This window comes from Cygnus atratus, chromosome 16 (genome assembly GCF_013377495.2).
Source record: "Cygnus atratus isolate AKBS03 ecotype Queensland, Australia chromosome 16, CAtr_DNAZoo_HiC_assembly, whole genome shotgun sequence".
NCBI classification, from domain to species: domain Eukaryota; kingdom Metazoa; phylum Chordata; class Aves; order Anseriformes; family Anatidae; genus Cygnus; species Cygnus atratus.
In genome coordinates this window covers 849440-870067 of record NC_066377.1, presented here as the reverse complement: position 1 = coordinate 870067, position 20628 = coordinate 849440, and the positions used below count along the sequence as shown (strand labels likewise).

Sequence of the window (20628 nt, the reverse complement as noted above, 5' to 3'; positions counted from 1 at the left end):
GGTCCGGGCGCTTTGGCACCGCTCCTGCAGCACAGCGTGACGTTGGGCTGCGCCTGCCGAACAGATGGCACCACCGCACCCGGCGTCGCCGCAGCCGGTTTGGTGACAGAGGAGGACCTGCTGCCCCCAAGCCTGTTTGTCACGGCCAGGAGCGGGGAGCTGCGCCCTGGCCCATCCGAGGGGCCCTCGGGGGGTCTGTTTGCAAAACGCCATCGACAAGGGCAGACTCCGCTCCAGGCAGGGCTCGGGTAGCAGTGCAGGGATCAGCAGCAATAAAAGCTCTGCAAGCCCTTTGTGTTGCGCTGTGTTTAGGCAATGCTGTCTATCACAGGGCAGCAGACCCTCCCTTTTTTTTTTTCTTTTTTTTTTTTTTGTGCCCCTAGCTGATGGGAGCCCTGCTGGGAGGGGAGCGATAGATAAAGGCCAAACTGCTAACGAGAGGGAGACATTCTTTCGGGCGAGCCCTTGAGTGGGAGGAATTGGGGCCTGGGGGCACCTGGGTCGGGGCAGGGCTGAGGGGAGGAGGCCCCGGGGCAGGTTAGAAATTGGGGCACAGCCTGGGCCTGGGGAGGGCTGAGCTGGAGGCAGAGCCTGGTGTGGGACCGGGAGGCTGCGGTGGTTCACGGCGCTGTTGTTGCAGCCACCCATTTATGATACCGGTGGTGAGGCGGTGGCGTGTGCTGTGCTCTGAGACAACGTGAGTGCTGCGCCTGGGCCTGGGCGCCCGCTGCGTTGTGCGGGTGGAGCTGCTTGGGCCTCGGCTTCGCTGCCCTGAGCATGGGAGGCATGGGGGGGGGGGGCGCAGGACTTGCCCCTGCAGGAGGGGACATGGGGAGGGGACAGGGTGATCCTAGGGGACAGTGATGGGTTGTGTTGTCTGCTCCCCCTGCCCTGGCCAGGAGTGCTCTTGGCTCTGTCCCAGGGGTGAAGGAGCTGTGGATGCATCACCCGCGAGCTGTTCTCGTCCCCGGTGCTGCGCTCGCCTCTGCGCATCCCAGCGGTCTCCGAGCCCTGCGCGGGGCCTGGGCTTGGCCTGGCTTTTCCCTCAGCCCTTGCTCCTGTCTGTACGCTTGGTTTCCAGGCAGAGCCTTAAAAATGACATGCACACAAGTACTAAAAAAAGCATAATTTTATTCAATAACTGCATTGTATGCTTAGCATTCACTTGCATGTGAGATGGATCAAGCAGAAAAGCTGGTGAAAAGGCGTGTGCTCCCCCTTCCTGCAACCTGCTCCAGCAGTGCTCTTGGAGCTGCTCTGTGCCTGCAGCCCCGCGCGGGGGGGCTCCTCCTGGGGGGCTCTGCGGCCCCGTCCCCTGGCACAGCAGGGCCTCGGCCGGGCCTCGGCAGCAGCTGGGGCCCTGGCATCCGCCGGCGTCCTGCGTGCCCTACATAGGTGGTGGCGTGGTAGCTCCTATATATATGTGTGTATAAAAAGCCAGCTCCTCGGTAGTGGTAGCTAAAAATACCAGCCTGCCTGGTTCAGTAACCAGATGCCTTGCGCTAGCCCCCAAAGAGCCCGTGGTTCCTATTGTTATTATTTTTAATCGGCTCCTAGCAAAGGCAGCCTGACAGATGACCTGCCCCTACGTGGCACGTTGTGGGGTGGGACGGGGCCCCTCAGGCACCGTCCCCAGGTGATGGAAGGACCAGGGGCAGTTGGTCTTCAGTTCTATTGCATCCTGAATAAATCTGGGAAATGGAGAAGGGGGTGACTGATGTGACACGGCTCCTGCCCTCCCAGGAGGGTGGCTGCGGGTTCCTGGGGGCCACGGCACGGGATTGCCAAGGCAGGCGGCGGACGTGGTGCCCCCGGGCTGATGCTCAGGGGGTGGCCTCGGGGTGGCTCCGGGGCTCCTGGCTGGGAAACCCAAGTGGCAAAGGGCTTGTGGGGACTGGGGGGGGGGAAGCCGGTGCTGCCGGGGGGGCGTCGGGTGGGGAGGAGGCGACCGCTGCGGGCTGGGAGCGATGGGGCAGAGGATGGAGAGAGGAGGGATGCTTGGAGGAGAGAGGGCTGCGGGAGGGAGAGAAGGGGGGGCTGGCGGCAGGGCCGGGGCAGAGATGGGCTGCGGGGATGCCCGGGGGCTGCGGGGAGCGGCGGGGGACGGGGCGGGGGCGGCGCGGGGCCGCTGCGCGGTGCTTTGGCTCCCTCTGCTGCTCCGCGCCGCGCACCGCAAGCACCGGGGGGCGGCCCGGGGGCGGGGGGGGGCAGCACCGCCCACCCCCCCCCCGCCCCCCCGAGCTTGCACTCGATGTGGGGAAGGCAGGGGGTAAGGGGGGGACAGACGGACGGGAGGGCCCTGCCCGGGGCCCCCCACTCGGCTCGGGGTGGGAGCAGGGCCAGGCACGGGGGTGCTGCATCGCTGCTCTTATGGCTCTGGTTTGGTAAAGGGGGGAGGCTCCCGGGGGGGAGGGGGCTTCTAGGGCTATGGGGCTGCATGCTCGGAACATCCATGGCTGGGGCCCTGGGGTCCTGGCTGAGCCAGAGCCCCCTGCACGTGGCTCTGTCCTGCTGCCGGGGGGGGGGGGGACGTGCAGCATGGGGGTGCTGGAGCGTGCCCAGGGCTGGGGGAGAGCATGGGAGCCCTGCACCGAAGGTGTCACCATAGGGTGGATGCACAAGGACGTGCAAAAAAGTGAGCAGTGCCGTGGTGCTTGGCGTAGCGATGCTTACAGTACCCTCATTCAAGCAAGGCCTGCTGTCCGCAGGCTGACCGTGTCCCTCTTGTCATTCACCATCCCAGGGGCTGGCGTGGAACAAAGCTTGGGGAAGGATTTGGGCTTGGCTGGCGGTGGTGGCAGGCACAGTCCTTCCTCGGGCCACTCCCTGAAACCCATCCCGAGGGCACCCTGCACAAGGGCTGGTGTTGCCCTGGAGCTCGGGGCTGCTGTTGCGGATGTGGGGGATGCTCTGAGAGGGGGGATGCCATGCTGCAGGAGCTGGCATGGTCTTCCCTGCCTGGTGTTTTGCAACAGTACCATCGTCGCTGGGGCTGCGAGGAGCATGCGTTTGAACAAAGATGTTCCCTGGAGTCACGAGGTGTGCTGGCAGCACAAGGGTTAACCCCGCTTTCCCTCTCTTTCCATGGTGAACTCTGTGGCGTGGTCGGGGATAACCTCGTTAGCGTCTGCGCTGCAGCAGCGATGCCCCTGGGACAGAGCAGACCTATAAAATGGAGCTGTGCACTGCAGGGAGCGCGGGGAAATGGTCGCTGAGCTCATGGGGTGCAGCCCCCCCAGGAGTGGGTCTGGGGGTGCTCGGGGGGTTGCAGTGGGGAGCAGCTGGGGCCGGGGGACGGGGCGGGTTCGTCCCAGCGGGAGTGGGGTGCTGGTGGTGGAGCTGTGCCCACAAAGGAAGCGATTGCAACCAGTCCTGGATCAGGGGGCTCTAAAATAGCTGGAGCAGGCAGCAGGGGCATGAGCAGCTGCCTTTGGGCACCCACGTGGTGCAAACTGCACAGCTGAGAGTGGCGGGGCCGGGGACACGGCCGATCCCCTCCCATTCTGCCGCTGCTTGGATGGGCTGCGGGGCTCCCGCCACCTTCCTCGGGCCGGTGCTGGCGCCGGTGCCCAGGCATTGTTTGCTTTGTGTGCCACGGGCCCTGTTTCTGCTGGCCATGTCCCCGTGCTGTGGAAGAAGATGGGTTCCTTATGCCTGAGCATTCATTCGCTCTGCTGATCGACAGCCTGCGGTCTGGCTGAGCAACCCCAATTGTTCCCAGTGTGCCTGGACAAAGAAATGCCTAGAGAGATGGCAAGGCTCAGGAAGGGAGGACATGCTAGGAATATTTCCAGTGCCTCGCACACAACCAGCTTCTCCCCTCTCCTGCAGGAATGGGCAGCACCGGCCCAGGCTCACGCGCAGGGTTTCTCCCCACGCCTTGAGCAGGGTGCAGCAGTGCCTGTCCTGGGGCGGGCTGTCCCCACCGTCCCCCTCCGGCCACAGCAGCCTCCAGGCAGCAGCAGCCTCCCCATGGAGGCTGGGATGGCGCTGGAGGAGCTGGGGCTGCCCCGGGAAGCTGTGGGGTCACCACCATAATGGAGCGTTTGTTTCCTACCATAGGGGTCGTGGAGGCCCCGCTGTGCAAACCCAGGGCCTGGCCCCTGTTGCAAGGAATTTGCTGATCTGTGGGGTTAGGGCACCTGAACTTGTTCTTGCAATTGCTCTAGACTGATGTGGAGAGCTGGGGCCAGTCGTGTTTTCACCATACCCCTGCTCCCAGGCCAGTCCCGGTGCCGCTGGTCCCAGTGCAGTTGCGCCTGCCAAGCTGGGGCTGTGCTGGGGGTGGACCCTCTGCTGCTGGCTCCCAGCGGGGCATCCCCCCCAAGCCCTGTCCACAGGCAGCAGACATGCACAGCCTGGGAGCAGAAATGGAGCAAAGGACAAAGCCGTGGCTGAATTAGCGATGCAGGTGCCCTGCCTGCATGCCCTGCTTGCTGAACCAGGCAGGCGAGGTGAGCTGGTGTTGGTGCACGGTCCAACGCAGTCCCACTGTCTCCTTCCAGCGAGGTCTGCTGGGCCCCGCTACTGTCTCTTCCACAGCAAACGCTTTCTAGGAAAAGCTCTTGGCACTTCTCCATAGGTATTTGTGTTTTCTGGTTGCATCTGGTCTGGTTCCAGCTCCTTGCACTGGAGACCCTGCCTGCGGGAGGGGACGGTGCTCAGCGGATGTAGCTCACGCCGGCTGGGTGGGCAGGCACTGAGGGGCTCTGCCCAGAGCTTCGGCCATGTGGAGCCCCACACACCCTGGTGGGTCCCTGTCCCCAGGGTGGTGGCGCCACGGGGTGGTGGCACTGCCCCAGGGCCTCTCCTGCTGCCCCTCCCAGGGGTGTGCTTGGGGCTGCTGTACCCACAGAAACAAAGCGGATTTGGGAGCTGCAGTTTGCAGCGTGAGTTTTTGCTGGGCTGGGTCCCCAGAACCACTCTGTGACAGCCAGGATGCTGCATGGCCCCAAAACCTGGAGAAATTGGGGATGAGAAGGCGTGGGGTGAGGAGGGGCAGGGCTGGCTGCTGCCACGGTGCTCAGTGCAGGACTGAAGCCACGGTGGAGGCAATCCCTCCTTGCCTGCTGGGCTGCTGCTCAGCTGGATCAGGCCCTGCACTTCCCTACAGCTTCAGTGAGGGCTTGGCCTGGCGCTGAGCTGGGCTCCGGGCTGCTGTGAGGGCCGGCTTTCTTCTCCCCAGCTCGTCTGTGGTCTAACCTACAAAATCCTCTCCTACCACAGCCCCTTCCCAGCCGCTGGCCAGCCCCAAGTTTAGCTGCCCTATTTTGCAAACAGGAAAGCCTGGCCATGGATAAAGACCGGGTTCTCAGAAGAGCTCAGCCTGCGGTGGCTGCCCGAGCCCTGGGAAAGCGGGGGCTCCCGCGGGAGCTCGGCCGCTGCCTGCGCGACCTGCTCAAGGTCAGGCAGAGCCGCAGCGCCCGGTTCCTTCCTCCCCGCCGGCTGCAGGAGGGAGCGGAAGCGGAGCCTGCGTCTGCTCCACTGCCCCGGGCAGGGGGAGGGCGGCGGAGCCGCCGGGGCTTTTGTTCTCGGGCCTTGGGGGGCTTCTTTGCCCATGAGGGAAATGGCATCGGCGTCTCGCCGAGGGGAGAAGGTGCCATGTCCTAAAGCTTCCTGGCCCCCCTCCATCATCGTTATCTGCCACAGCTGGCGATCGCAGCCGCATCGAAGCCATGCCGGGAGGGAGAACAGACTCTGAGGGTGCAACCCCCGTCCCCCCCCTGTGGCTTTGTGGGAGGCTGGAGGGGCAGGCAGGAGCACAGGGTGCTGCATTGTGCCCTCCTGGCTTCAGGAGAGACCTCCTGGGGTGCAGTGGGGTGGCCCCCACCATGTCAAGCAGGGCTGTGCGGGTGTCTGAGCACGTGGGGGTGGCTGCGCTGCAGCTGCGGCCGTGCAGAGCTGCCCCTGCCCCTCTGCAGCCTCCGTTGCGGGGTCTGGGCAGGAGCGGGGGGGCTGCAGCACGGCTGCACCGGAGGAAATGGGCCGAGAAAGCCCTGGGGGAGGCAAACCGCTGCAGAAGTGGAGTTTAGCTTCACCCTGCGCTGCAAGAGGCCCCTGCTTCCCCCGCGCCCGCTGCCCCGCGGAGATTAGCCCTCGGCTGGCTGGGCTTGACGGGCAGCCGGAAGAGGCCGCGCGCACCGGGCGCCGCGGGAGGCCCCGCTGCCTGCCAGGAAACCCCGAGGAACGGGCACCGCAGCAGCCCCTGCTCGTGGCACCGTCCCCGCTCAGCCCTCCCCATGCTCTGCTGCTGCTCGGGGCTGCGCTCGCCACCCAAACCCCGGCACAGGCTTCAGGAGCTGCCACGGGGGCACGAGGCCAGCCCCGGGTCCCCTGCGGTCAGCATCGCCCTGCGCCAAGCCCGGTCCCTCCCCGCCGGGGCTGCCAGCTCCGCTCATGCACAGCCAAGTGCGCGGGATGAAAGGGGGCGGCCGGGGGGCCGGGGGGCCGCGGGCGGCAGCGTGGAGGTCACGCCGCGTCCCGGTGGCGCGGCAGCAGCTCTGTAATGCCGCCGATCAGAGACGCCCGTGGGGATTGTGGAGCAGCATGGAGGCGACCCCTGCGCTTGGGGTCAGCAGGCCGCAGTGTGCGTCAGCCCCGACGAGCTTAATCCGAAACGGGGAGGGGGCAGCGGGTTCCTGACCCGCAGCTGGGCCTGGCATCTGCCCCGGCACCGCCGTGGGCCACCTTCCGCCCTGACTGGGTAGGGTTGAGCGGTGCTGCCTTGGCACCAGGAGGGTGAGGAGAAATAAAAGGAACAGGCAGCAGAAAATGTAAAGAAAAAAAAAATCCTTTTGTCTTCAGAAAGCAGCTGTTCGGAGCTTTTCTTCCTCCCTGAAATAGCTTTTCCTGCCACCCAAAATGAGATGGAATATTTTGCAGGACATTGTCAAAGATTCTTTTTTCTTTTTTCTTTTTTAAATTGCGTTAATCATGTTCTTAAGCCTAAAATGCTTGTGAATGGCCTGATATATGGGAAAATAAATATGCAGATACTGTCCCTGGGCTTGCCAGCAGGATTCCCTGTACTGTTTTCCAGGCGTGCGATTCAGACTATCCTTGTTACCGACTCTAGTCACTCATCCAGGACTGCATGAAATGGGGACTGCAATGGGGAAAAATGTCAGCTTTTCTGCAAGCCAAGAAGGTACGTGTAAAGCTGGGAGTTGCGGGAAGCTTTGTGACTCCTTTGGGAAGAAACTGTCTTCTAGTGTGTGGCTTTAATGGGGAGCAAACGCATGCCCAGGGAGCTGCAGTGCTGCTTCTTTCAGAGCAGGCTTGCAGGATGCCATAGGACAGGGAATTACTTCAGAGGCAGGCTGGGAACTAGGAGCACCTTGCCGGTGTCCATCCCTGCGCTGCCGTTCAGGCCCTTTGCTTCAACTACCATGTTCATCAGGGACATGGTGCCTCAGGAAGGCCCAGAGGTGAAAGGAGTTTGCATGGTAAGAGGGAATTTCCTTCAGCTTTGTGCCATGGGAATTTACAGCGAGCTCGGGCTGCCAAAAGGTGCTGGACAATTAAACGGTTCAGACACAGGAGGGACTCAGTGAACCTAACAGCCTCTCACTGCCCCCAGGTCCGGCCAGGGACTCCTCTGCTTCCCAATGGAGAACTCATCCTTGCTGTTGGCCAGTCGGGCTAACGGTGCTTCGTGGGGTTTGGACGTATGTCCACAGGGAAATGGTTTGAACCTAACTGTGTTATTCCACGCAAACTGCAGGCTACAGAGCTGCTTGCTCGAGCCCAGCATACACACAGCTGGATTTATCTAGTTCCCATTTCCCGTTTGTGACTTACCTCTTTGCGTGAAGGTAGACGTTTTGTTAAGATGTTTTAAATTCATCTACTACTGAGATATTTTCCATAACAAGGCATGATTGGGAAACAACGTAATCACTCCATTTTTTGATAATAGAGAAATGAGAGTCTTGGAAGTGAGCATTAAGTGATTCACTAGGTTAGATGCTCTCCTTGCTTCCCTGTCCTCTCTGCTTAATTCATCCAAGTTTGAAAATGGTTCTTTGCTCCGTTTCTCTCTTTCTCAACAAATTAAATTCTGATACAAATGGTGCAGGATGGGGATGCATTTATTTCTTTGCTATTTTAGTACAAATATCCACATATTTCTGACAATAATATCTCGTAATGGTAAAAAAAAAAAAAAAAAAAAAGATGGGTGGTCTTGTAGTTGCTTCAAAACACTTTCCAAAGATCCAGGTTCTGAAGGACCGATGGGTCTCTCTGGGCCGTGACACTACTGTTTGTCACACGGCCTTGTCTTCCCTTATCCCACTGTTACAGTCGGCTGGGAAAGAACAGGTCTGCAGCCCACAAGGAGAAATTAAACATCCTGGACAGATGTCAGTTCAGACCCATGCAATTTCAGCTGAAACTCTCCAGACTGGTTTTGACCCGTTCCATTTCATGCAGAAAACTGTAGAACTGGGGCAAAGTTAACTCTGCAGGAAAAAAAGAGGCATAAAGTCTTAGATTTCAGTTTATACATGCAACATTGGAAAAGCCATTCTGGTGCTATTGCAGAGCAACTCACGTTCACCTAAGCTAGGCAGGATTAGACACTGACTCTCAGCAGCTGTTTCTTTACGCTAGCTGGACCATGCAGGGCGAGGATTCTCCTAACAGCAACTGACACTTTGGAATTGTTTACTTTCTTCTTCTGTCATGCTGCTCTGACTGCTTTTCAGGGCTCCGTGGCATATCTATATTTACTCATGCAAAGACGTGAAGACTGCCCAAGAGTCAGTGTTTGTAAGTGCTTCCCAGAGCGACTGTGGCTGGGAGAGGCCAGGGCGGGAGCAGCCGCAGCATCTACCAGCAGTGCTCTCACAGTGACCCCTGCTGGGTCTGCGTCCAAAGCTCCCCTGCCTCCACGAACAACCCAGAAGCTCTGACTGCAGCTCAGATTTCGTGCTTCAAGAATTCAAGAATTCAAGATTCAAGAATGCTTGCTTCTTTTCCAGAACAGTTAACTCACCTATATATACGTTTTCCATTTGAGTTCCTTTTTTAATCACCAGCTTCAGCTTGGGGAAAGAAAAAGCAGAGGCATTTTAATTCAGAGGCCTGTATTTCAAGCACTGTGAAAAGACAGGAGTCTGCTGAGAGTTTTAGTGCAGACTGCTGCAAAGCACACACATCTTTGACAGGCTTTTCAAGAAGTGTCACTGTAGGAACAGATTAGGCATTGGGAGGATCTCCGGGAAGTCCTTATAAATGATGGCATTCCCCCTCCCTCCCCGAGATAGCACGACCTTTGCTAGATTGAGCTTTTTGAACAGATTTTCAGAGTGGGCTACACTTCTGTGACACGATGTCTTCTGAAGAGTAACAAATAGCAGTGTGCCTGCTATCTGCTGGCAGTTGCACTGAGAAGACTGAAGCAGATGCACTGTTGCAGAGCCTGCTCCTATGAGCTGTAGCTTTCCTCTGTTTCCTCTCACAGCCAGTACTTCCCACATGCCTGGTCATAGCTTGTTCCTTAACTGCACTATAACCTGAACTCTCTGATGTAGATTTACCTGTAAGAAGATACTTCCCACTTTTTCCAGTTCACTGCTCCCAGCAGTAACTGTGAGTCAGAAAGAACAGAAGGGAGATAATGTTAGCTAAGCTGTGAAATAAAAAGTTCTTTAGCTGAAAGCTGCTGTTGGGTTTCCCAACCCATTCGGTTTATCTTTTAGCTCTATTACCTCCAAACTTCCACTCCATATCTATCAGCTGGTTAATCATCAGCGTCTGACCAACAGCCAGGCGTGTTAGGGTGGGGGAATTCAGCTTCCACTGCAAGAGCAAGACACACGAACAACCAATTCAGAGGGACATCTATTTATGGTACCTGTAATTTCAACATAAATTGGAAACCAGTAGCCCAATGTGTGTGTGTGAAGGGACAAACTAACGTGGTTGGGAGTCTTCAAAGATGTTTGAGTCCTACAAGGAATCCCCTCTGCCTTGTCACTTCTGGAAATGAAACTCACTGTTTTTGTTTTAACGCTGGTTCAGTGTAACAATATCTGCACAAAACGTCATGTGTTCATGTAACTGCATGACCCCAGGGCTCAAAGCATGCAAAGCAGAAAAACAGTCCAATGAAAGCCACACAGAACTGCAGGAATCACTAAACCTAGGGGTAGAGGCCACAGCAAACCAGATGTATCATTAGACAAAGTGTTTCTTCTCGGTTATCTGGGGATCTTTCATTCAAAATTCTGAGCTGGTTTTGAAGAAAGCAGCTGATGCATGTCAGCGGGGTTTTACAAGTTCCCACTCAAAGACTGTCTTTTTGTTAGTTTAGAAACAAGGAAAGATGTATTAATACCTGTTCTGCAAAATAAGTGGCTTTCTCTTCACTGAGGCCTGTGGAAGAAACCATATGAGATTACTATATGTGATAAATATTAATTAGCTTTTATTTAGGGAAGTCACGTGACCTACCTAGAGCAATAAAATCTGCTCTGACTTGTTCGGAAGACAGATTTCTCTTCAGGGCACCTGAATAAACAACGCAAGGAAAGAAAATCAGTTTTTACTGAGTCAAATCGATCTTTACTGAGGCAAACAAATGCAGGGATGGAGACCCTGCCATAGAAAGACTGGTCTTGGACTGTGTTTTGAAACAAACCACAGCTCGGTGAGATAGGAAATACAGTTGTGTCTGCCGATATCTTTGCGGATGCCCAGTGCTTTAAAAGTCAGTCCTATGGAAGTGCCTGAGAGAGAGAGGGAGATTTCATTGCAGGTAACCATGGTAACAGCAGCAGCAGTTGTGTTTTGAAGTTGCTGCTTTCTCTCCTATAGAAGCTTTGCTTGTTAAAGGGGAACTGTTAAGGCTGGCAGGCTACTAATTTGACCTACCTGCTGTGTTTTGGATTATGGGTGTGAACGTGTGCATATAACACTTTCCCCTGCTGTGCCTGCCTCCTTTGTTCTGGGGCACAGGCAGCACATGGAAGTTTACAAGGATTCTGTTCTCTGAAGCCAAGAGCAGGAATCTCATAAATTCAAAGAGACTGCCAGCCCCACGTGGCTTTCTGTCTGTGTAGCACATAGGCAAAGTTATCTGCTGTAATCTGCTCTGATGCTGGCCGTGGCATCCCAGAGCTAATGAAAAGGTGTAACAGTATTGGAGCCAGTGCACACAAACAGGAACTGTGAGACTGAATGCGCCTAGTCCAGAAACAGGAAGGGAGAAAATGCCAATTCCACATTAAACGCCTCCCAGACAGTTGTAGGGAAGGAAATTATTCTGCACTTCTCTGGGACAGAAGAAAAGGCTTAAAGCAGTAGAACGAAAGTTTAGACCAAATGCAGGAAACAGTTGTGCATGGCTTCACCGTTGTGAGGAAAGCTATAGGAAACCCTGGATCGAAGGATATTTATAAGGAACTATTAATAACAAGAAGGATCAACATGGAATGAACATGCATGTAGGGAAGATGTCCGATGCAGCATTATGTCCAATGGCAGCCCCAACATCAAAGCAATCTCAAATAGTGCTGGAGTCTGACCGGGGCACCCAAAGGGAATCCCTCCTGCCCCTCTTCTCCACTGCTTACGAATGAGAAATTGCCAGGCACTTATGTGCTTTTTTAAAGCAAGACTACAACGGCAGACGTCACATTTACGTGGCCTAGAACTATGCTGGTTTCCAGCCCACTCCAGAGGGGTGTGAATGCACTCAGATCTGTCTCAAACAGTGCTTTGTCATTGTTGGAATTACAGTCCTGGATCATTTAGATGGAAGTTTGCACTGGTCTAGTAAAAATGGATTTATAGGCACAAGTTAAACCAAGCTCTGTTACTGTCACAAAGTGTTGTGCTTGCATTTAATAAGTAGGTAAGTGAGTTTAGTCAGGCCTGTGAGATGTGTATGCAGGCAGGGTGTAAAGAAGACAAAGTCTGAGTCACCAGACAGGGATACTCCAATAGGAGAGCAATTTTTGAATTTTTGATTCTTAAATGCTAAGCCATTTATTAGCTGCTATTAGCACTCATTGTGTAAGTCAGGTGCACTGCAGTTCTGAAGACATACAGCCTTAAACAGCATGCAGGAATGGACACAACTGTTTGGCCTCAGGGTAGCATATGCATACGTATCACTTACCATTAGGTACCAGAAGAATACTTTTGACAATGTTTTTCAGGGGGCCCAAGCTGATTTTATTCATGGTGGCAAAGTCTGAGAGCTGAGTCAGAAACCTTTCTACCTGCTCGAGAGAAAGAGCAGCAACACAATCTTATCTCTGCGTGTATCTCACCCGAGAGCTGCATTTACACACTTCTTGGTGTTCTGCACATGCCTTACCTCTTTGGGCTCTGTTAGAAACCGGAAAAGCACTTCGGTCAGCGCTGAGAATTGCTGTGAAGAAACAGGACAGTGTTAGGAGCTGAGCATCCACATGTGTCATTTCTCAGCACCTCGCCACCCCCATCGTCACCACGACTCGGGGGTGATACACTACCTTGATGCAGCTCTACCTATCTCCAGTACATTGGTCCCAGGGTTTGATCTCCCATGCTGGTACTGTACCCCAGTCCTTGGCATGACAAGATGCCTATGGATGGGATTTGCTCATGGATGCTTTTCAGACTCTCAAAAGGGTTTGTGCAGCTGGTAGCTGGCACTGCACAGGGCTTTTGTGGTTCTTGGCTAATCAGAAGCTGCTGTTCTATCCTGTGTAATCCAAAAACTGCTAGAGAGAAAGGATGCAAACATCCACTCCCATGTTTCATGGAAGCCACAGGGTAACCAGACTAACTCGGGAAAGAAAAGAACTGGTGAAAGGCCTGGCTGCTGCCCTCTGCCTCCTGCACTCGCAGCCAGGAGAGCTGGAGAGCCCACCTGCGGTGCTGAGCCCAGCACACTCCCTCTGCTGCTGGCACCAGTGCTGGCCTTGGCCCGAGTACCCCAAAGCTGCACAGCCCCACAGAGAAAAACCAGCGCTCGACAGGCCCAGGACCCTCCTGTCTGCGCCAGGCACGACACGAGCCCCTCCATCACCCCCTGCACGCTGAGAACAAGCTGTGCGCGGGGCTGGCCCTGCCGAGCACCAGGCTGTGCCATGTCAGGGCTGTGGAAGGCACGCTGCGGTCCCTCAGACGTGGGGCCAGGCTCTGCGGAGCTGCCTCGGACATCAGAAAATGCCGCTCTGTTCTGGAGAGCGCTGGTCCCGGTAGGGGCCCTGGCACCGCGGCCTGCCGGGCCCAGCACTGGGCTGCTGCGGGGCTGCTGCGGGGCTCCTGCGGGGCTGCGGAGCCCGGCCCGGGGCTGCTGCGGGGCTGCGGGGCGCGGCCCGGGGCTGCTGCTCGCACTGGGCCCGGTCCCCGGGGCGCCCGACCCGGCTGCGGCGGAGCCCCGTCGGTGCAGGCCGGGCCTGCAGCCATGGCCGCGCCGCGCCCCCCCCGGCCGGCCCCGCACCTCGGCGCTGAGCTGGTTGAGGTTGTGCATGTCGCCGCTCACCGCCTCCGGCACCGGGTCGCGGGTGAAGTTAAGCAGCCCCATGGCGGCCGCGGCTCCGCCCGCCCGGCCCGGCCCGGCCCCGCCGCCGGCGCCCGCCTCAGCCTGAGCATTGGCGGCCGCACTTTCCGCACCGCCGCCGCCGCCCGGCCCGGCCCGACCCGGGACCCCGAGACCGGGCACCCCCCCGGGGCACCCCCGCACCTGGAGGTGCCGAGCACCCCAAGCCAGGCCCCGGCGGCCGGGTGCTGCCGGCCCTGTGCATCCCGCGCCTCACCACCCTCGCGTGTTTCCCCCAAGAGATCTAAACCGGGCTCCTCGGGACCCCCGCACCCCGGGCGTGCGCCCCTTGCCCACTTTGGCCCCTTTGTGGTGTTCCCCCATGCCCGGGCTCCCTCCCTGCCCCTCGGTGCCGCTCTCCCTGCATCCACCCCTGCACCCAGGGCTGGCACCCCATGGCCCACGGGTCACCCCTTGTCACCCCTCTTCCTCCTGCCGCATCTGCTCTGTGCAGGGAAGTGGCAGAAGGCACCGATCCTGGCCCCCTGTCCCCTGGAGCTGCGGCACGGGGCAGGCTGCACCCCCCAGGGTACCCCGGAGCAGTCGCTTCGGCGCCGCACCCGAAGCCTGGGCACACAAAGCTGCAGCACTGGGGGGACCCTGCTGTCTCTGCAGCTTTGCTCCGAGACAGGGAAGGGGCTCAGGAGGCTCCTGTGCTTCCTGGGGGAGGCAGATGGCAGGATGGCAGGTCTGGTCCCCCCCTGCTTGCACACGAGGTGCTGTGCCGTGAGCCCAGCTGGCCACGCGGCCTACAGGCTGCACTTGTGCAGGAGGGAGGAAACATGGCCAGGGCTTACCTCCGAACATGTGCTCATCCTCCATGCATGGGTCAAACAGAACGATTGCTTTTGGTGCGAAGGTTTGGGATGGCCTTTTGCTTTCCTACCAAAAAGTGCTATGTGTATATTTGCATGTTTGCTTGTCTGTCTGTGCCGATAAATGTTTATCCTTCGTCATGCCTCTAAGATCTCCATCCTATAATTATTTACCCATGTGTTTAATTTTATGCACCTGATTCCTTCCATGGAAAGTAAAGTGTATGATTGCTTGTAAGGGTGTGAAGCCTAAAATATAGGTGAAAACGGAAAGAGTCACGGGTGCCCTCAATGAGCAGAGGCTTTAAACTTCACCTGCTGATGTCTGGATGAGAGCCAAGTGGTGTATGTTGTTTTTCTATACAAAAATAAATAAATAAATAAATGTTAAAAGCCATAGTTTACAGGGTATTTTTTTTTCCCCCTGTAGATTCCACTTGGGACACAAAACTCAGCTGTAGTTCTCCAGCTCTGCTCCTAGCACAGTCCCACTCCTGAGCCCACCACATGCCTGTGGCAGTGTCTGTCCGCAGCAGCTCATCTCCAGCCGGGCTGTGTGGTGTGGTCAGGTCCCGTGTAGAAGGTGAGGAGGCAGTTTGGGGCTGAGAGCCTGCTGACATGAAGTATCTGTGTTTCAAAGGGATCAGGGCTTCACAGGAAGATTTTAAGCCGATTCTCACTGCAAACTGTAAGCAGGAGGTCTCCTTGACTCATGGACATGTACAAGGGCAGGTGAGATGTAAAATCAGCCCTTTCTCATCCTGTTACACGGTCTAGTTTCTCAGGAGAAAGGCCTTGATCCAGAAAATATTAAAACTTGATGTATTCCCACTGAGGACAATGGGGCTGATCTGTGTTTAAAGACTCCATTGCCTTAAGCTGCTATTTTGCAGCTTTCCAACAGCAGCAAAATAAGTTCTGCAGAAGTTATTCTCTGTCACTGTGAGTGTATCTGACCCATTTTATCTTGGAAGGTGTTCACCAGCTGCCTGAGCAAACAGCCTACGAAAGCCCCCCGTGAAAGGTAAAACTGCGGCAGTTCACAAGGCTGCTGGTTTATTACTGAAACTTTCAGATGCAAATGAGAGCATAGAAATTTTATAGTGTCTTTCATTATGAAGATATCCCACTAGTGGTTTATAAACAAGGAGTAAAGCAGCAAAGTACCAGTAATGATGAGGAGTTAAGAGATATTTACTGGTGGTCTGGCTGGAAATAGCATTCACACTTCCTTTTCTTCTCCCTCCATCTCCTAGCTCAGCCAGGAGATTTTCTATTTCATGTACATGCTGAGTGGGGTGGAACTGTGTGCCTTGGTTTAATAGGATTGGTGAGGCGAAAAAGTTACATGTCAGATTGCCTGCAGGATTTGACCCTAAATATTCAGTATACCTTAAAACAAGGTGCAGATTTTTCATGGTGTAGGTAATTAGCTATTGGAATAATTTATCAGGCTCTGTGGTGAACTGGCCACACTGGCAGTTTTAAAACCACAGGGATATGTTTGTCTCTAAACAATAGTTAACCTTTACTAAAATTAATTCAGGATTATTTACAGACTGTGTAGTTATGGGTGCCAGTGCATGTGAACATGGTACACCTTTCTGGCCTTAGAATGTCACATGAAGCCCTATGTACGTTTTCCTAAGTGTAAAATAATAATTGCAGGTAAGTGCACACTTCCATAACCCAAAATTCATTTATGGCCAAAAAAATGAAACGAGGAAAGAGACAATTTTCTGTCTGGTTTGTGTGCCAGGATTAGCCATGCAGTAGCAGTGTGTGAGTCATATTTAATTCCCCACATCTTTCTAGGGTGATGATTTAGGAACTAGTTAACGATGGTCTCGGTGCATGGTGTGTGCCTGTGTGAGCATGCATGAGGTATGGCAGAAGGGGGAAGCCAGTGGTGGCAAAGAACTTCCCAGGCAGCAAACCAAATTCTTGGGGAAAGTTGAGTGACAGGATTCATGAAGAAGAGTTTAAATTGAGGTTCGTGCTCATAACATCCTGTTTAAACAATCAACAGGAAATTCAGCAATCCCACCTCGCAGGATGCTGGTTCATTGAGGCATGGCACACAGCTGAGTGCCACGAGCCCTCCCGCAGCACTGGTGGTGCCGGGACTAGGCTGGGTTCTGGCAGCAGTCGTTTCCAAAAGGACTTACTCCAGTAAGAGAAGGCCACAGGGTGCCTGTGTGGGCGAGTTATGTGCCAGGGCAGGGCTGGTGCCTGCGGAGCCCCCGGGCTCCCCCCTCCAGGCTGCGGTGGGTGCGGGGTGCTGGGGCTGCTCAGCGGGGGCGCTGCAGCGGGGCCATTCTCATGCAGAGCGTGTCACTGATGGGCTCCCCCGAGCTGAGGACAGGCTGAGGATGGCATCTGTGTGTTACAGATAGGTGCTCTTGTCAACCACGAGTACTGCAGTAAAAGCAGCGACAAAGAGCAATTGGAGGGGGGGGGATGCAAGGAAATAGGGTATTAAAATGGTGCACTCCAAAATGAGCTACAGGATTGATGTGCCCTTCTTAAGAGGCATTTTTCAGCTTCATTTCACCTGTCCAACTTGAGGAGCTTCCTGCCTGGCCTTCTTCAGCACATGGAGAAGGTTACCTTGGGCAGGCTCCTAATGACACGTTCCCCGAGATCAAATCCTGGGTGTCACTGTCCCATTCTCTGCTGCCACTTTCCACCCAAAGCTCTCAGAGCACTTCACAGTCCCTCTGCGGTCAGCCCTGGAGCACCTCCCTGGCGTGGGAGCACTGCCTGCCTCTGCGGGCTGGAGAAAGGCCCAGGAATAAGGGTGAGAGAGTGCAAACGAGACAGGTAGCACCCAGGCACCTTTCACCCCACCAGGACCACGACTTCTGTTTATTCTGCTGATGCACTGCGTCTCCCTCCAGGCTATGGGGATTTGGGAGAGCATCTGTCTAGAGAGCTGAGGAATGCTGAAACTTTCCTGCCTGCTGTTGTGATGGATATTGCCCAGCTGAAACACTGGGTGGGGGAGCTCTGTTCCTACAGAGGCTGACCCAAGTGACGCCTTTGAGATCAGGATTTCAGTTTCTCCTGCATTTCAGTGCCTCTCCCTCTCTCCTGTCACACTCTGTACGCCCAGGGAAGTGTCGTTACAGGAGTAAATTATTGCAAGTACCCCACGCAGAGCTTGGGGCTGGAAGCTCTGCTGGGCCCTGCCGTGCACTTGCCTGGTGGCTGGGTGAAACATTTCCTCCGCCAGGCTGCCCAGGAGCAGGGGGGGAGCCCAGCCCACGAGGGGCTCTGGTGGTGGCACCGTGCCCGCTGCCACCCTGCTGCTCAGAGACCTGCGTGCGGGCTGGGGGGGCCTCGTCTCTGCAGGTTGGGCTGTAGCAGGCGCATCCTGTTTTCTAGGAAAAAGAGGATTTTGTGGCCAGCTTTGTTACAGAGGCATTGAAGACTTCTCTTTGTGTGCCTTCTCATTTGAAATTTACACGCTGGTTGCCACAATCTTTCTAGATGTTCTGGTTGCACAGATGATAATTGTTTTTAACCTTATTTTTATTAGAGAGTTGTATCATGTGGTCCTGGCCAGCCCACAGGAAGGGCTAGAAACTCCATGTAGGCGGGATAACACTTCCTATCTCCGTGTAAACACCAATTCCCCACAGATGTGAGAAGGCAGCCCAGCTACATGGGAGGCTGGAGGCTCTGCTCCCACATGTGGCAGCGGGCTGAGGCTTTCCGACAGCTGGGACAGACCTTGCTTTCAGTAGCCTGAGCTGCGCCATGGCGCTGCTCTGTAGCATGGCTCCCTGCCGTGCTCAGGAGCAAAGCTGGGGGCGCAGGAGCTTTTCCAGGGAGCGCGGCGAGGAGCGGACGGGCCCTGCAGAGCAGCCGAGGCTGAGCAGCAGGGGGGAGCTGGTGGAGCTGCTGTGGAGGCTGGGGCCAGCACAGGGCTGGGGCGAGATCTCGGGCACGGAGCATGGAGCCAGCTCACAGAGCACAGGAGATGTGCTCAGGTGGGGTTTTGCACTGAAGAGTAACAGGCAATGAAAGTGATGTCAGCTGCGGTCCGAGGAAGGAGCTGCTGTGTTGTGCGGTGTCTGCACACCGCCACGGGAAACCCCCAAGCTTGAAGTCAGTAGGAGCATTGCTGCTGCCTTCAGTGAAAGGAAGAGTTCAGCGTGCTCCCTGCCTCAGGGCCACTAGAAGAGCTTGCAGCAGATTTCATGGCGCTGGTGCTTCTCTCTACTTGTTGGAAGACAAAGCAAACACTGAGCCTTTACTGGGGTCTGGGAATCTGGGACCTACAGTCTCCAGAAATGACAAGGTTACACTGCTGAAGGCTGTAGGTAATAAAACATATTTGCTCAATTACTTTATTTGTCTAGGATCTCCAGGCATGCTGCTTACAAAACACAGAGCAGTTTCCAACCCAAACACTTTGGTGCAAAGTAAGAGACAGCAGGTGAGCACTCGGGAGGAAGCAATATCGGTTTGCCTGGCCAGGACAGCAAAGAGAACTTTAAGGAAGAGGATTGGAGGTAGAGAATAAGGCAGACAGACAGGATCTGGGACTGGTGCCATAACATGGGGATACTGCAGAGAAGGCAGCAGCTGAGTAGCCTTTGGTGGGGAGGAGGATTCAGGGCCAGGAGTGCTGAGTTACGTGAGGAAGGGCTGGCACGGATGCTGGTAAGCATCCACAGTGGAAGGTGAGGATGAGGAGTCACTTCTGACGTGGATGGATGTTACCACTCCTGTCTGACTCTGTCGTGATGGTGGCAGTTGGTGGCTTTCACCTGGTCCATCGCAGGCTGCATTGCTTTGAAATGACAGCGGAGGAAGAGCAGCCAGGTGTGAGTGTGGTTCTGGCTGGAATGATTCCCTGCAGAAGCACCGGGCAGGTCCAGCTCTGCGGCCGGTGGGAGAGTCTGTCACAGAGCAGGGACATATCCAGGACACAGTGTGCTGTGTCCTCTGCCTGTCCCCAGCCCCTGCTCCTTCCTCCGGTGGCCAACACCTGGGCATGTTTCACGTCTTCTCGCGGATGCTCTGGTGACAGAGCAGAGGAGCTTTGTTCCCAGAGTCACATCTCCCCTCCTGTCCGTGGTGGAGAACCTCAGGCTGGTGGGAGAGGTGGCGCGGTTGCTCCGGCACCGGTCTGGCACAGGCTGTGGGCTGCAAGCCCTCGGTCAGCAGGGCCTCGTTCAGCTGAGGGCCTGACGCAGGGTGCCAGAAATGCCTGGAGGGAGCCTCAGTATGAAATCCCCTTTAGAGGAACCTTTTATTTTTTTTTTCTCCCGTGAAATGACACACAAACTCTCTTGACAGTTAAGAAATAAACTCGCAGCATCTCTCTGTGGCTGTGTGTAGCAGAGAAAGAGGAAAGGGTCAGGGTTTAGCTCATAATCTGCTCAGAGCTGCTTTGTTTGGTACCATGCCTTTTCCAAACAGTATGCACAGAAGTGCTCTCCTGAATTAAATGATAACCAAGGGGAAGAGAGAGAAAGAGGGTATTTCCACAGGGTGGGGGATTGATGGCAGGTCAGTGGGGCCGACAGCAGCAGCAAGGTTTCCCTCGAAAGGGAGAGGAGCCTGTGGATCCCTGAAGCAAGGGCTAATTCTGCTCTTAACAGTGGCCTAGAAAGTTGCCTGAGTGCAACCCACAGAAGCATTTTGCTTTTCCAGATTTGGAAAACCAAACAGGAGTAAAATCTATTTGCTTGGTTTTAGTCTAGACAACAGAGCTGCAAATTAGCTTTAGGTTTATTTGCTGTGTGTTTATTTGAGCTGTAATCTGCAGCGTTCCCAAAGGCTTATCCAGACCAGATTTCTCAGCTCCTTCTCTTTCCACTTGCAGGACTTTTTTTGTACATGCAGCCACATTTTTCATGCTCGTGCTTTGCACGGTTGGAGGGGTGCTGTGGGGAACCTGCTGTACAGGCCTGTGGGTTGGTCCAGGCGCTTCCCACAGGTTGCTGTCCCTTTGGCTAGCTCGTTTTTACTCCTGGCCTTGAAAGTTTATTTCTATCACAGCGGGATAATAATATTCCTTCTTCTTCCTGATATACACTTTTCTGCCGTACCTAGAAGCAATAACAAGCGAGCGGAGAAGATTATACCCCACGTGGACTCCGGATGCTTTGTCTTGGGCAGGGGACGTGCAGCCTGTTTTCCTCGGCCCCAGCACGGCCCTCGCAAGTGCTCGCCTCCGTATGGGAAAGGAGAAGAACAAACAAACGAAGAACTATTGTAAAACTTGCGCCGCTTTGTCTGTCCGCGCCGCGGTGCGCG

General features: G+C 55.6%; 1 protein-coding gene across 1 annotated transcript; it reads right to left on the bottom strand.

The window, feature by feature from the left end:
• Positions 1-8072: 8072 nt before the first annotated feature.
• On the bottom strand, positions 8073-13574 carry COMMD7 (COMM domain containing 7). Its single transcript, XM_035567212.2, has 9 exons — positions 13442-13574; positions 12329-12382; positions 12128-12230; positions 10459-10515; positions 10343-10380; positions 9714-9804; positions 9543-9592; positions 8999-9047; positions 8073-8462 (listed from the first exon to the last, which is right to left on the bottom strand). Exons 1-9 carry the CDS (start codon positions 13523-13525, stop codon positions 8386-8388), a joined length of 603 nt encoding a protein of 200 aa, XP_035423105.1. The 5' UTR covers positions 13526-13574; the 3' UTR covers positions 8073-8385.
• Positions 13575-20628: the final 7054 nt, after the last annotated feature.

Excerpts from the sequence above, each read along its gene's own strand:
- COMMD7 (XM_035567212.2), bottom strand. The coding sequence starts at position 13,525 with ATGGGGCTGCTTAACTTCACCCGCGACCCGGTGCCGGAGGCGGTGAGC. Across the intron at positions 12,383-13,441 it reads TCAACCAGCTCAGCGCCGAG|CAATTCTCAGCGCTGACCGA; the intron begins GTGCGGGGCCGG and ends GTTTCTTCACAG. Across the intron at positions 8,463-8,998 it reads AATGGAAAACGTATATATAG|AGTTAACTTTGCCCCAGTTC; the intron begins GTGAGTTAACTG and ends TTTTTCCTGCAG.